Source organism: Vicia villosa, linkage group LG4 (genome assembly GCF_029867415.1).
Source record: "Vicia villosa cultivar HV-30 ecotype Madison, WI linkage group LG4, Vvil1.0, whole genome shotgun sequence".
Taxonomy (NCBI): Eukaryota; Viridiplantae; Streptophyta; class Magnoliopsida; order Fabales; family Fabaceae; genus Vicia; species Vicia villosa.
Genome location: NC_081183.1, coordinates 167,610,067 through 167,624,644, shown reverse-complemented (window position 1 = coordinate 167,624,644; position 14,578 = coordinate 167,610,067). Strand labels below are relative to the sequence as shown.

At 33.9% G+C, this 14,578-nt stretch overlaps 2 protein-coding genes across 3 annotated transcripts; one reads left to right on the top strand and one right to left on the bottom strand.

The window, feature by feature from the left end:
- The first annotated feature begins 284 nt into the window (after positions 1-284).
- LOC131595809 (uncharacterized) lies at positions 285-5,915 on the top strand. Of its 2 annotated transcripts, none has more exons than XM_058868289.1 (14): positions 285-506; positions 960-1,309; positions 1,529-1,703; positions 1,898-1,981; positions 2,058-2,299; positions 2,556-2,775; positions 3,791-3,870; positions 3,953-4,037; positions 4,226-4,357; positions 4,453-4,566; positions 4,660-4,707; positions 5,135-5,219; positions 5,321-5,374; positions 5,588-5,915. In XM_058868289.1, the coding sequence occupies exons 2-14, from the start codon at positions 1,110-1,112 to the stop codon at positions 5,689-5,691; spliced, it is 1,623 nt and encodes a 540-aa protein (XP_058724272.1). In that variant the 5' UTR covers positions 285-506; positions 960-1,109; the 3' UTR covers positions 5,692-5,915. The 2 variants fall into 2 exon arrangements, with proteins under 2 accessions (XP_058724272.1, XP_058724273.1); XM_058868290.1 differs by lacking the exon at positions 285-506 and adding an exon at positions 538-804.
- Positions 5,587-14,336, bottom strand: LOC131595810 (casein kinase 1-like protein 10). Its single transcript, XM_058868291.1, has 14 exons — positions 13,889-14,336; positions 13,768-13,808; positions 12,932-13,001; positions 12,550-12,698; positions 12,368-12,463; positions 12,100-12,170; positions 11,681-11,742; positions 11,495-11,558; positions 11,330-11,414; positions 10,700-10,826; positions 10,535-10,608; positions 10,381-10,444; positions 9,992-10,125; positions 5,587-9,875 (listed from the first exon to the last, which is right to left on the bottom strand). Exons 1-14 carry the CDS (start codon positions 13,965-13,967, stop codon positions 9,591-9,593), a joined length of 1,401 nt encoding a protein of 466 aa, XP_058724274.1. The 5' UTR covers positions 13,968-14,336; the 3' UTR covers positions 5,587-9,590.
- Between the last annotated feature and the right edge of the window lie 242 nt (positions 14,337-14,578).

Genomic DNA, 14,578 nt, shown 5'->3' with positions numbered 1-14,578 from the left:
CAGAAGAGAAAGCAGTATAGAAACGGCTGCAGAGAATCACGTCCTGTAATTAACTATTTGTTTGACTGTATATAAAATATTTAATATATCCAAATTAAAATCCTACACAAAATATATATATTATACGTTATTATGAATTTTTGGACAAAAAAATAATAATTTATATTTAAAAAAAATATATTCCCCGTAAATTGGGTAAGCTTGAAATTGAAACCATTGATTCCGCGTAAAAACGCGTTTTTATTTTCATTTTTTATTTATATTAATTATTATATTTTGAAGAGTGCTTTCAACTTTTTTTTTCAAAGCGAAAACAAAAACCAAAAAGCAAAAACATTTGTTCATAAAAATCTTCAATTTCATAGTCACAATCACTGCAACAACCGTAAATTTCATCTCTTTCATTACACTTTACTCTTCAAACAACAACAACAACATCACACACAGACAGAAACACACTCTTTCAGTTTCAGCACAACCTTCAGATTCATCAATCTTAATTCAAGGTTCATTGAATACCCTTTTGTTTATTTTATTCAAAAGTTTAATTTTTTTGTTTTTGTTACTGTTTCTGGATTAGTATTGACTTGGATTTGTATGTTTTTTTGAACGGGGCCTTGTTGCTATTATTGGATTAGGTGAAGACATGTGGGGTTACAAAAAGATGTGTTTTTTTTCTTCTTTTTATGTGATTAGACATTTTGGGTGTTGAAAAGATTGTATTTTGATTAGTTTCCTTGAAGCTCACAAGAGTTGAGTTATTCAATTTGAATCCCAGTGTGGTGTGTTGATTAGTGTTTCAAGGTTTTAACTTTAATTCAGTTGTTCTTGTGTTTTTTTTTGTGTGTTTGTGTGATTTGAGAGAAACCTAGAAGTTTTGAATTTCACTTTTTGAATTGTTTTGTACTGCATAGTGAGTAGTTGATCAGTTTTCAAATTTTCATCTGTTTTTTTACCAGGTTTTATACCCCGATTGTGGTACTAGAGACATTGAAAACCATTATGTTGCAGCCTAGATAGCTGTCTTTAGTGTTTGGAAAAATCTAGTCTTTTTGGTGTTTGGCGAAGTGGAAGGTACGGCGCAGCAACTTAAGAGGTGAAAGTATAAAATGGAAGCTACGAGGCGTTGGTTTAGTAAGTTCAGGTCGAAAAATAAGGAAGCTACAAGCAAGGCGAAAGAAGGGTCGAAACCACCGATCAATGAAGATCCGCCTTCGAATGCAACCCAACAGAGGGTTGAAGCTGCAAAGCATTACATAGAGAATCATTATAAGAAGCAGATGCAAAGTCTGCAGGAGAGGAAGGAAAGGTATAACTTATATTTTGGGTCATAATTGCAATCCAATCAAATGTTGTTGAAGAGCATTTTACCATATAAAATATTTATTTTTGTGTAGTTGGTGTCATGTCTAAGCTGATCAAAATAAATTATTTCCTTATTGTCTGATACTGGATTTTAGAATATAGTTATGTGTCGAAATGGAAAATGTGTTAGGTCTAATAGTTCTGAATTTATTACTCTTGGCAGACGTAATATGCTAGAAAAGAAATTGGCTGATGCTGAAGTCACCGAGGAAGAGCAGAACAATTTGCTCAAGTATTTGGAGAAAAAGGAGACAGAGATCATGCGCCTTCAGAGACATAAGATGGGTGCTGATGACTTTGAGCCTATGACTATGATTGGGAAGGGGGCGTTTGGAGAGGTATACATATGCGTCCAAGTGAAATGGTTTTTATTGCACAGTCTCTTTTGGCGAGTATTTTTTTATTGTTCTCTTTTCTTGCTGCATAAATAGCTCACATTTCTGTAACAGCGTAACTTGAATATTTTAATGTTGCTCATATGTATGTTTTATCAGATGATCCGTTAAGATTTTGCAATTTCATCTTTTTGTAGGTTAGAGTCTGCCGGGAGAAGTCAACTGGGCATGTATATGCAATGAAGAAGCTTAAGAAATCAGAGATGCTTCGTAGAGGACAGGTATTGGAATTAACACATTGTTACAAAGCGTAAATATAAATTTCATATACTTATTGGATGCTTTTATATATTTTAGGTTGAACATGTCAAAGCCGAGAGGAACCTTCTTGCAGAAGTTGACAGCAATTGCATTGTAAAACTTTATTGTTCTTTTCAAGATGACGAGTATTTATATCTCATAATGGAGTATCTACCTGGTGGAGATATGATGACGTTGCTAATGCGGAAAGATATACTGACTGAAGATGAAGCTAGGTTCTATATCGGGGAGACTGTGCTAGCCATAGAGTCTATTCATAAACATAACTATATTCATAGGTAAACTTAAGCTGTAAGCTATAACACCTAATGGTAGTATACTTGTGTTGTCAAATAGCAACTATAGTGGCACTACAGCGTAGTGGAAGTTGAACAATTGCGAAATTTTAACAAACCCTTTATTTTTTGCCACCTGCATTTGACATTAATGCATTATACTTAATTTTATGACATGGATCTTGAAACACCCGTCTTACGGAGGTATTCTTGTTGATCAGAAAATATTTGGTTTTCTGATTTTCAATTGCATTTGCAGAGATATCAAGCCTGACAACTTGCTGCTGGATAGAAGCGGTCACATGAAGTTATCAGATTTTGGATTATGTAAGCCGCTCGACTGCACTAACCTTCAAGAAAAAGACTTATCTGTTGGAATTAGTAGAAGTGGAGCGCTTCAAAGCGACGGGCGTCCTTTGGCTCCTAAACGATCACAACAGGAGCAGCTACAGCATTGGCAGAAAAATCGCAGAATGTTGGTAAGTCTCTCAATAAGTGTATTCGTCATTAAGCATGGTTTCTTTATTCTTTATGAACCTTTGTATTAACACCCTTTTTTCAGTTTTAGTAAATAGTCAGTGCTTATTCTTTCATCTTGTTTGGACTTTGGTTCCCTATACAGTATACCATATTTCTGGAAGTAAACAAATAATGTAGACACTGAAAGATATTACCTCTGTTGTTTTGGTCCCCAAAGGATATGTGTGGATAATTATGTTATCTTGTTTTTAGGAATCATATAATCTTTGCAACCTTATCTTATTCTAATGGATTTAATTTCATCTTTAGTAAGTTATTTGTTCCCTTTCCTTATTTGGTTAGTATCTTAGATTCTAGAATTAACCTAATTCCAAGTAGAACTGAAGCTATTGCTTTTCCTTTTATAACACATCATTTACACCACATATCAATTTACTACTTTGCTCATTTGGAATCTCTATTCTCTTTTACCCCTCTCCTACCTTAGACCAGCATAGTATCTAATGAATGCCATCATCATTGACCTATATCACTATTGAGTTCCCTAATAATCTAGATGAGTCACATCATTGATGAATTCTCCGCAACTGTGATACATACCAGCTTTAGTTTCTATTTCGAAGTTACATTTTTCAACATTTTAATCTTCAAAATATTTCTCTGGAAACTTGGTCATAGCTATACATGATTACTTTCCTAGAAATTTTTTGTTGGACCCAAAGATTGCTCCAGCGATCTAATTGAGTTACATTTTCTGCAATTCTCTTCTCTCTTAACGTAAGCTATTTGTTCATTTATACATTAGAACTAGATTAGGCTTAAAAGTCTTGCAATTAACCTCAGTCTTAATATACATAGGGGTTGTTGTTATATCTTTTGTAACACATCATTTACATCATATATCATCTGCTATTTTTTCATTTAGAGTCTATTCTCTCTTGTGAGTGCATGGCTGCTCGACATAGATTGATCATTGATGGCATGTTAAACTTTTCAATCTTTGCATTATTACAGGCCTATTCTACGGTTGGAACGCCTGATTATATTGCTCCAGAAGTCCTGTTGAAGAGAGGATATGGAGTCGAATGTGATTGGTATAATACTATATGTTTTTAATTGCTTGTTTTTTGAATATATTCCTTCAAATATATTCTGATTTCGTGTCAATGCTTCCAGGTGGTCTCTAGGAGCCATAATGTATGAAATGCTTGTGGGGTATCCGCCATTTTATTCGGATGAACCAATGGCAACTTGTAGAAAGGTAATGTCCGGACTCTAGAACACCTCTTGATGGATGGCAACGCTTAGTTTATTTGATTGACTGGTGTTTAGCACATAAACTATTCATAATAATATAACAATGTTGATTTCCTGCTCGGATTCCTTTTATCACATCATTTTTTGTCAATATCGGTAATGGTAATGTTCCATCTCACTTTCGATATTCAGATTGTAAATTGGAGGACAACTTTAAAATTTCCAGAAGAAGCTAAACTATCACCAGAGGCAAAGGATCTTATTTGCAGACTCCTATGTAATGTGGAGCAGAGGCTAGGAGTCAAAGGAGCTGATGAAATAAAGGTGTTGTGCTGTGTTTTTTTCCCTACTAATTTCCGTAATGTACTTGGGATACTGTTGCATTTTTACCAATAAATTATTGATCGTTTTAATTCCAGGCTCACGCATGGTTCAAAGGCGTTGAATGGGACAGGTTGTACCAAATGGAAGCTGCTTTTATGCCCGAGGTCAATGATGAATTAGATACTCAAAATTTTGAGAAATTCGAAGAGGTATCTTATCTATTTTTTATGTTGATGGATATAGAAAGTTTATTATCTTTTGTCACGAAATAATATTACGCTCGATTTACTAATGATGTGTAGGCGGACAAGCAAACTGAACCTTCCTCAAAGGCAGGGCCATGGAGAAAGGTTGGTTTTTGTTATTCAAAACTATAATTCTACAAGAGTTTATGTAATTATACTACTTGTTAATATCACTGCTGGAGATTAGGCTATTATTTTTGCATTATATTATGGTTTTCAATCACGCAGTTAAGAGTTTCTATTTGGATTAGTTAAATTGGCCTCTTGCAAGTGCAAGATAAGCCTTTTTATTTTTGATCGACAATGGTTCTGACTCTTCCCTAGACCGTGCCATCGTTGGAAAGCTTTGTCGCACCTGAAATTTTACTGTTTATGGATTTTATTCTATTTTGGATCATCTTATTCCAATTTTGAATGGAAAAACTTGTTAGTATGTTTGTTTGTCATAGACGCTTAATTATATTTCAACAGTAATGGAATTTACTTTGGATGAAACTCAAATCTGACAAGTTTTGTCCTTCCTTTGTTGTAGATGCTTCCATCTAAAGATATTAACTTTGTTGGTTACACATACAAGAATTTAGAAATTGTTGGTGAAAGTGTAATACCTGGAATTGGTATGCTTATCTCTCTCTCACTCTCTCTCTTACTGTTATTTTCAATACATTATTCATTGCTATGTTCTTCTTAAGTAATTTGGGTATGTTTACTTTATCAGCTGAATTGAAGAAGAAAACAAAACCGAAAAGGCCATCTATTAAGTCCTTATTTGGTAAGAATATCATTTACTATTTTCCTATTCTTATGTCTTTTTTTCTTGGGTCAGTAGACAAACCACTAGAAACTCACACATAACCGTGATTGTCCAACCTAGCAACATCGGCTTCTGCCAGTTGAGCTAGGATTTGCGGACATTCTTATGTCTTTCTATCTAATAAAAATATTGACGAAACCATTGAAATGGTTTTGTTGTATGATGATACAGATGATGAATCAGCTAAGGCTTGTTGTAATCAACCTGTTAGAGGGAGCTTCTTAAATCTGCTACCTCCTCAGATGGAAGTTCCAGAGAAAAATGAATCACAATGATTCTAAAAACTAATACTATATATCTTACAGGTTTTATAGTAGAGACCATGACTTCTGATTTGGGTACATTCTTTGTTAGTTTGGTTCTGAAAACTTCTGGTTTTTATGGCTGACTGGGATATTTCTTGTGTAGAGAAAAATTGTTTAAGGTGTTTATTCTTTTAATACACCTTTTGTTAAGCTACAATATACTATTAAATATAGTTAATTTATTCTTGTTGTAACTTTTATTAGTCAAATGATGTTAAAAATATGCATTTGTATATTTTCTTAGTATTCTTTCTTATTTGGTATCTTGCATATTTTTGTGCAATGTATAGAGAGATTAGTTATTGGTTTGTAGGAACTTCTTTTTGGTTAGAACTGAATTATTTTTGAACTGGTTTTAAAGCTGTTTTATTGATTTTATTTAAAAAAAAAAATTTATTGATTTTAATTTGGCCATACAAATTTAAGATACTGTTAATTTGATTCCTCGATACATTGAACTAGTATTTGTTTAAAAACACTGATGTGAACATTATTTTAATGTCATGGCAGTGGGTGACATGTAAATATTTTCAAGACGATTCATTGAAAAAAATAAATAAATGAGGGAATTAGGTTCTTCAAATTAAAGTGCATTATCTTAAACTCCAAGACATTTGAAAGTCATGTTAGGTAGTTGGGAATTAAATTCTATCTAAAGTGATTTTCAAACCTTTTTATATGCAAATTCAAGTCAACATCACTATAATAAGTTCAATAAGTGGAGTAATAATGATGTCAAAATTTCCAGCAAAGTTTCCAAAGTAGCATTAGGCCTGTAGAATAAGTAAGCATCTTTGAAATTAAAATTTTTATAAGAAAGCTCATAAATAAGCCACATAAAGCATCATTACGACAAAAATCATGAAGCACTTTAATCTGAAAGTGAGTATCAATTTTCAAAGCAACATTACCCCGGATATCTTTGATTAATAATGTTGAAAACATTTGAGAAAAGACAAATGCAACAACCAATATTTCTACCTTGAATAAAATCTAAATCTATCCAAAGAGCAAAAGTAATCTTTGGCATGATAGTAGCAAGCTAGTCAGCAAAGTAATAGGTATGTAATGCTCCATTTTGATAGTACTCAAGCAATTGATCATGTTATTATGTTATTGTAAGTCATAAGAGGCAATAGTTTTTAGTACTTTAATCGACTTATTTATTAATAATAAAAAATATTTATTTATTTATTTATTTATTATGTTTGTTTTTCTAAAAATAATAAAGTCCCTAAAAGAACTTGTCTGTTTAATGAAACATTGACTGTGACTTAATTATGAGATTCTATTAAACATAAGAACATTATTATTAAAGTATCCAAAATCTAGCTTTATTGTGAAGTGGGATAACATTAAAACATTGAGACTTTTATGTGGATAGAATAATGATCACATCTCTCGGTCCAAGGTCGAAGAAACTAAGACCTAAACTAATGTCAATCAACTCCACATGACCCAACGTATAAAATCCATCACACGAGATATTCAAGATACACTTTCTGATCTTCACTTTTACTACACGCACTTTGAATTCTAAACTGACTTAGGTGTTAGAGTGCTAACCTTGCAGGTTCACCCCTGCCCCGCCATACCGCAGATCAACACCACCAGTTTATGATTCCTCACCATCATCATACACATAATTTTGGTTCTAGAACAAAACAGTGGCGCGGTTTGTGAGAATTTACTCCTAATTCTTGCAAAAAATCCACGAATAGATCGTCCAAGATCCAAAATAGGATCTCTAGCAATATTTGTCGAGAAATGGAAACAGTTACCTATAATATTACGTTGAGGATCTTCAATCAACCTTCTAATATCGTATCACCACAACTAAAGAGTGATATTGAATCAAGTAACAAAGATCGAGATGTACTAGGATACTCGAGAAACGAGAAAATAGGAAAAATCTCCAATACATAACTACCGGTGGTTTTGACAGTCTCCACCGTCGGTGAACCGCTTACGAGATACCTTGTCGATGATAAATTTTCCGTGATAACTTCCGATCCGGTATAGTGAAACAATCGAACCTCTGACAGTTAAATCTGAACATACAGGAGAGCGGAGATCCTCTGACCTTCAATAATTTAATAGCTTACTCTCACAAAATAACATAGATTGCATTCTCACTAGGAAAGAATAGGCGAGAGGAAGGTTCCTCGCAATTTTGATAACCTCAAAGGAAAACACCGTCCAAGACCCCTCCGATCGACAGTCTTATCAAGCTAAATGTCAGCTTCGCCAATTCACATACCAAGCACCACCCACAATGACTAGAAAAGACCTCAATGGATATGATCTTAAAAAACCTCATCCCCATTCAGCAACAATCTCAAAGTAAGCTAAATTCAACCAGATCACTGGGGATAAACTTCCATGTCCCAGACGAGCACACTGCTGACTGAATTTCAGAGCATTATGGAAAATGACGTCTATCTCAAAAATAAAACATCGTCGTGGGGTGTGAATGGTGTGGAAGACCTCATTTCAATATGCATTGTGGGCTGGAAGCAGTCAACTTTCTATCGCAGGACAACCATTACTCACATACATATCCTAGTGTCATACCAGACACCCCAACAAAATTACAACCAACAAAATCATATACCAAATCAACCAAAGAAGGTAGATTGGAAAATAACTATTCATGAAGAAAGCATTAATACTCAAAAAATACCTCAACGTCTATCAAAAACCACGATATACAAGGGAGACATATGGCTTGGTCAACAAGCTCAATGTAACATGACCAACACAACAATAAAAAGTCCAAGGGATCACAAAAATGTAAGTGTGGTGACAACCAAAAGCCAAAAGATTAATGAACCAAATGAAAATAAAGGAGAAAAGGAAGAACCACTACTAGAAGTAGATATGGAGGTTAATGTATGTTGTCATAAACTCTATTTGCTTAAACTAAATTCATTGAAGTTTCCATAAACTCAATTCACTTAAACTAAATTCATTGACGTTTACCGAAACTCAGTTCACAATCCATCTTTTAATTTTTAATTCTAGATCCTACAAAAACTCAGTTTAAATATATTTAGATAAACTCAGTTTATATACTACCTATAAATTTAGTTTCCTATCTTTTTACCTTAGTCTTGGACATACTTACAAACACATTCAAGAATCAACACCTGAATGTATACTTTTATACTATATTGCAAATACTAGAAATAAATAAGAAGTTTGAAACTTGGAGACAATTAGCTTTCAATTGAGTAGAATAGAAATGGAATATATGGAACCTATGCTTAACAAAAGGCAAAACACGCCAAGCTAAACAATAATACAGAAGTTTCGAATCACTTTTAACATCAATTACTGCATAATTAGCATTATCTTAAAAATGTATAACTTCATAGCTGCATGCAAAAACTTTAAACCTAAGGAGGCTCCAAACAACTTAGAAATTGAACAAAAGTTCGTTTCCACTTGTGCACTAATGTCATGGTTTAAAAATTAGGAGCCAAATGGTTCCAATGATGCAATGGAATGGAAGTGTGCAGAAACTTGCAAAGCATATTAGACCTTTGCAGTTTTTTTCCTTTGTCCAGCAGAAAAACATGTAGAGAATGTGTATTTATTACAAGTAGCTATCTCTCATGTATATAAACAAATTCCTAAAGATGGAAACTCTTCATGAATGGAACAATGCTTAGATAATCATGGAAGAACAAACATCTGAAGAAGCGTATGAGGGGTCTCTGCCAAAGCTTCATTGAGAAATTTCAATTAGCTTTTGGCATTGATTGGACCACAACACAGGATGGAAATATACCGAGTAAAATGAACAGGTGTGAAGGGCGGATGTCTCAAAAAAAGGATAAGACAATGCAACCATCGACAGTTTTCACTCATTTCCTTTTACCTGTACCAATTGACAGGAGCTCAAAGCTCTTGAGTGTATCATCGCGGCTACCTCGTGTCCCTGCGGTGGCGGCACGGGTGAAGGATGATTTGGATTCAAAACCTGGTTGAACCCTCTGAGTAGAAGATAGACGACTACTGCTAGAGACCAGTCGGCTAGATCGACCTTCACTAGGCTCCCCGGAAGAGCTTGGTCTGCTGTTAGATATCATAGGCCTTTTTGAAGAACTTCCATTACGAGTAGAACTGCGAGCCCTGTCAGAATCAGGTTGCTGCAAAGATTGTGTGTTGGACCAAAAAAAGATTTTTAGAAGTCGGTCACTAGTAAGAATAAATTGAACCAAAAGACAAACCATATAATAAGAAAATAATTTGAAGAGACACTAACCACATCTTTGGGAGATGGCATATTATCTAAAGACCTATGCTTGGAAAGATCCTTATGCAGTCCATGCCCAGAACCATTCCTTCTTGAAAATGCCCCCACTGCACCAGATAATCTATCTCGAATCTCTTGTCCGACTAAAATAAAAGGTATTAGGAGTTAGCCTATGATGAAAGGCTTTAGAATAATACTAAATTTGCAGTGTATCGTGTAAACGTCCAAATTATTTAAACAAGCGGATATAATAATACTTAATCTCAAACATGATATGAGAATAAAAACTACAAGACTAATGAATCTATGAGAAATCAAAACCATTAATCAAATTATCAGTATAGAAGTGAAATGCTTCGGAAATGAAACAGACTCCAGAACTGGCGATAGGAATAAACCTGAAGGCCGTTCTAATCGCTCTCCAGATGGTCCTGGGTTTAAGGCGGCTGGTTTCACACTCGGCTGTTGAAAATGCAACGTAAAATTAAATCAGTGAGAACAAGAATCATTACTGATAGATGAAGATGAAAACTATCTATAAGAAGTACTCACCCGTGTTCTAGAGCTGGATCCGGCTTGGGGATACTTCAATATAGTCCAATCAAATACATAGTCAAATTGATAACCTGCAAAAGCACCATTTCCAATAAGGTACTTTCAAAGGTTTGGAAGAAGTTCCAACTGAGGAAAATAAAGCTTATGCATCTACAAGATAACCTTCTCTAATGAATAGGTCCCGAAAGAGCCTCTTAAGATATGAATAATCTGGTTTATCTTCAAACCGCAATGATCGACAATAATGGAAATAAGATGTGAATTCTGTTGGATGTAACTTGCACAAAACCTGTTTCAGAAATCCATACTGTAAACTCTTTGCAAAATGCAACAAATAAAATTTGAAGAAAATAATCAATTAATTGATTAGTTTGCTGCTTAACCACAACTTAATTTAAGTGAAGATTATGGTGCCTAATGTTCTATCAAAACCATGATTCTATCCAACTCGTCAATCTCAAGATCTTTCCTAATAGTTTCTCTTATAGTTTTTCTAAGTTTTCCCCTACATTTAGTTGTTAAACTACCCTCCATCTGACCTACTCTTCTTACTAGATTCTCCAGATCTACTCTCTGCATGCTCAACCAACATAAACCTATATTTCACCATCTTTTCTACTAAGAGTGCTACCCCAACACTCTCAAATATTGTCATTTCTAATCTTATTTTATCTAGTCTTACCACACATCCAATGCAACATCCTCATATCTGCTACACTAAATAACCAATTATCAAAATCATCGAAAAAGAATATTTTTCATGAAAAGCTTCTTGCAAGGAAATACTGGTACCTCTATTGGAGTAAGCATCTTCTTTTCACTTATCTTGTCATATTTCTGCTTTTTAGTGCCAGCTTTCAAGCCTTGCCATGGAAGACTGGGGAAAAAAATGCTACCAAGTTAGAAAGTAGAATGACAAGGAAATGGAAGAAGCGAGAATATCGGTGTCCAACAAACCTTCCTCTCAAAAAGTACATTAGTACATAACCAAGTGATTCTAGATCATCTCTTCTGCTTTGTTCTGCAAGATAATCAAAACAAGGGATGTAAATGTACACACCCAATTTATTTAAACAAGAACATGAAAAGGAAAACAAAAAGGGAGCTTATTCATGAGTATCTAAATTAAATTGCATCACTCACCAACTCCAAGATGAGTATTAACACTTGCATATCGAGCAGTTCCAGTGAGGTTCTTGTTTTCCCTATTGAAAGAAAAATAGTGCAAAAATTCATGCAACAGTGGAAGAATGTGTATGACAATAATTATTGTTTTAATTTATAGAAAATAAAGAAATATAATTCTACAAGTAACTAAGGCATGTTAGAAAAAGTCGATATATCCATTATTGCACATTCATTGGCACATAGGTCAATGAAAAACTGGCTTTGAAGTTGAAACAAATGTAAAGAATGAAAATCTAGATATAAAGGAAGCAACACTTGACAGCAGTAAACTTCCAAAATAGCAAAAACAAAAGGGAATGCAATACAAAGTGTGCAAAATTTTAAAAAAATTAAAAACTTGCAAACTTTAAGGTAGCTGTAGAGAGATGGGGTACTTGTATGGTATATGCTTATGTGTCTGAAGATCACGATACTTTTTTGCAAGGCCATAGTCAATAATGTATACCTGTAAACAATTACAAGAAAATCAGGAAATTTGGCATAATAGCATACACAAGAATACAAAATATTTTAGTGAATGAGATTAAACAGTGCTGCCCGTTCAAACAATGGCTTAGCCAGTGGGAGAGGTTGGTCATGCTTAAAATCCCTAGTAGATACACCTGAATTACAATAAATACAGGAAAGTAATAGATTAGATACCTGATTTGCCTTGCGGCCTAACCCCATTAAAAAGTTGTCAGGCTTTATATCACGATGCAGAAAGCCCCGAGAGTGCATATACTCAACTCTGTTTATCTAGATAAAATGGTAAAACCATATTGAGGTAAATTTAGCTGTCTGTTAAATAATATGTTTTTTTTAATAAATATTGCTGCACTTACTAGTTGATCTGCAAGCATCAACACTGTTTTCAGAGAGAATTTTCTACTGCAATAGTTAAACAAGTCTTCGAGACTTGGTCCAAGAAGGTCAATAGCCATGACATTGTAGTCTCCCTCGACTCCAGACCATTTTATATGAGGTATGCCAGCTTCAAACAAAAATAAACACATTTATCAGATATATATTGTCAATTCTAAATTGCAGAAAACAGTGATTTGTTCAATTCCACTACGGTATATCCCTATAGCCACTATTTAACAATATTGAATAAAATGAACTCCAACTATGAAGTTTGCTTCATGAAAGTAAACAGATGCAGATTTTGGCTGTATGAAAAGAAATTGAAAGGGTATACATTAGGAAGGAAAAAAGAAAACTTACTTCCTCCTTGAAGAAGCATATACAATTTGGATTCATAGAGAAGTTGAGGATGTTTTGTCTTCACAGGTTCCTGAGAAGTTAATGAAAATATAAAGAAAAGTATTGGCACACGTAGTAAGTTATGCTCTTCTAAAAAAGAATTTGCGGTCACCCACAAATAACAATCATAAAGCACATAACCAACATCTGCAGAATATAAAGCAACCTAGTTTTGAGACAGCATCATAGGCTAATAGCATGCCTAATAGAAGTATGTAAATTTAGAAGCAAGGAAAAGAACATCAAACTAGAGATTGAAGTTCAAGAAGTGAATAGGGTCGAAGTCGAAGTCGAATAAATGACAAAAGAGTTTGCAAGGCTTGGGGTCTTAAGATTGAGTCTGAGTGGTCTTCGGTTTCATTTTTCAGAAATAGGCAACTAAGCCAAATGACTATGAAGCACAAACACCGGAAACATGACACCGGTAATAATTCGAAAAAATGAATAAATTAAACGTAATCACAAGTGTCGGTGTCGGTTTCGGACAGGTACACACCTTTTTTTCAGATGTGTTCTACAGAGCCAAATGATGGGTTATAGCCCACTCCCAACAATGCCACAATCAATCATTACATAATTTATAGTATCCTACCCAAACCCTACCCATCCTCATCCTACATATGGTCAACCAACTAGTAAACAACTACTAACACAATTTAAGTGAAAAATATACCATATCTTCACTACAACAACAATACAATGCATCACACATACACTATCAAATAAACAAAAACAATAGCAACATGAATCATAAAAATTCCAAAACATGCAAAACAAGAGTCCATAACTTCACTCACCAGCTTAACAGCCACTTCCTCTTGAGTTTGCAAATTAACACCTGAAAAAAAAAACAAATTACTCAGAAAACATACAATGATAAAAAAAAAAACAATTACAAAAAATCGATAAAGTGCGTACCCAAATAAAGCTCTCCAAATGATCCACTCCCAATTTTCCTCCCAAGTTTGAATTTTCCACCGATAACAAGATCCATCATACACAGACCCCAAAATTCAGAAAAAACTAAAAATCAAATTTTGATCAAAATAGGATAAATAACGAAGAATCTACACAACACCCATCACTGGTTGAATCGAAGCAAACACGAATCTGAGTCGTGAAAAGAAAAACCCCTATTACTTGGTTCTACTGCAGAGAAGATATTTAGTGAAAACGCGAAAACAGTGAAGGTGGAAAGGGAATCTAATGGGTGCAACGCGATTGTGGTGCAATTAGAGAGAGAGAGGAGTGATTTTGGAAGTGATGAGTTGGATCTGTGCGTGGAGACGAAGGAAAAGATGTAAGCTCCGAAATGGTAGAGATTTTTCTGTAAGATAGTGAATTATTGTATAGGTATGTACCATTATTATCAAATCATTATAGGGTTTTTTTTTTCTTGCACTATTATAAAACTATTGTTTTTATATTGTTTAACTATGGCTATAGATAGTCAATAAATTAATTGAAGTATTTAATGAAGAAAGTTAGATACAAAATTCTCTAGTTGTGATTTATAATTTTTTAATTAAAATATGATGAATATATTTAAATAGTTTTTAAGAAGTGAAAATAAGAAAAAAATTTATATGTATAAGAAAAAATTATATA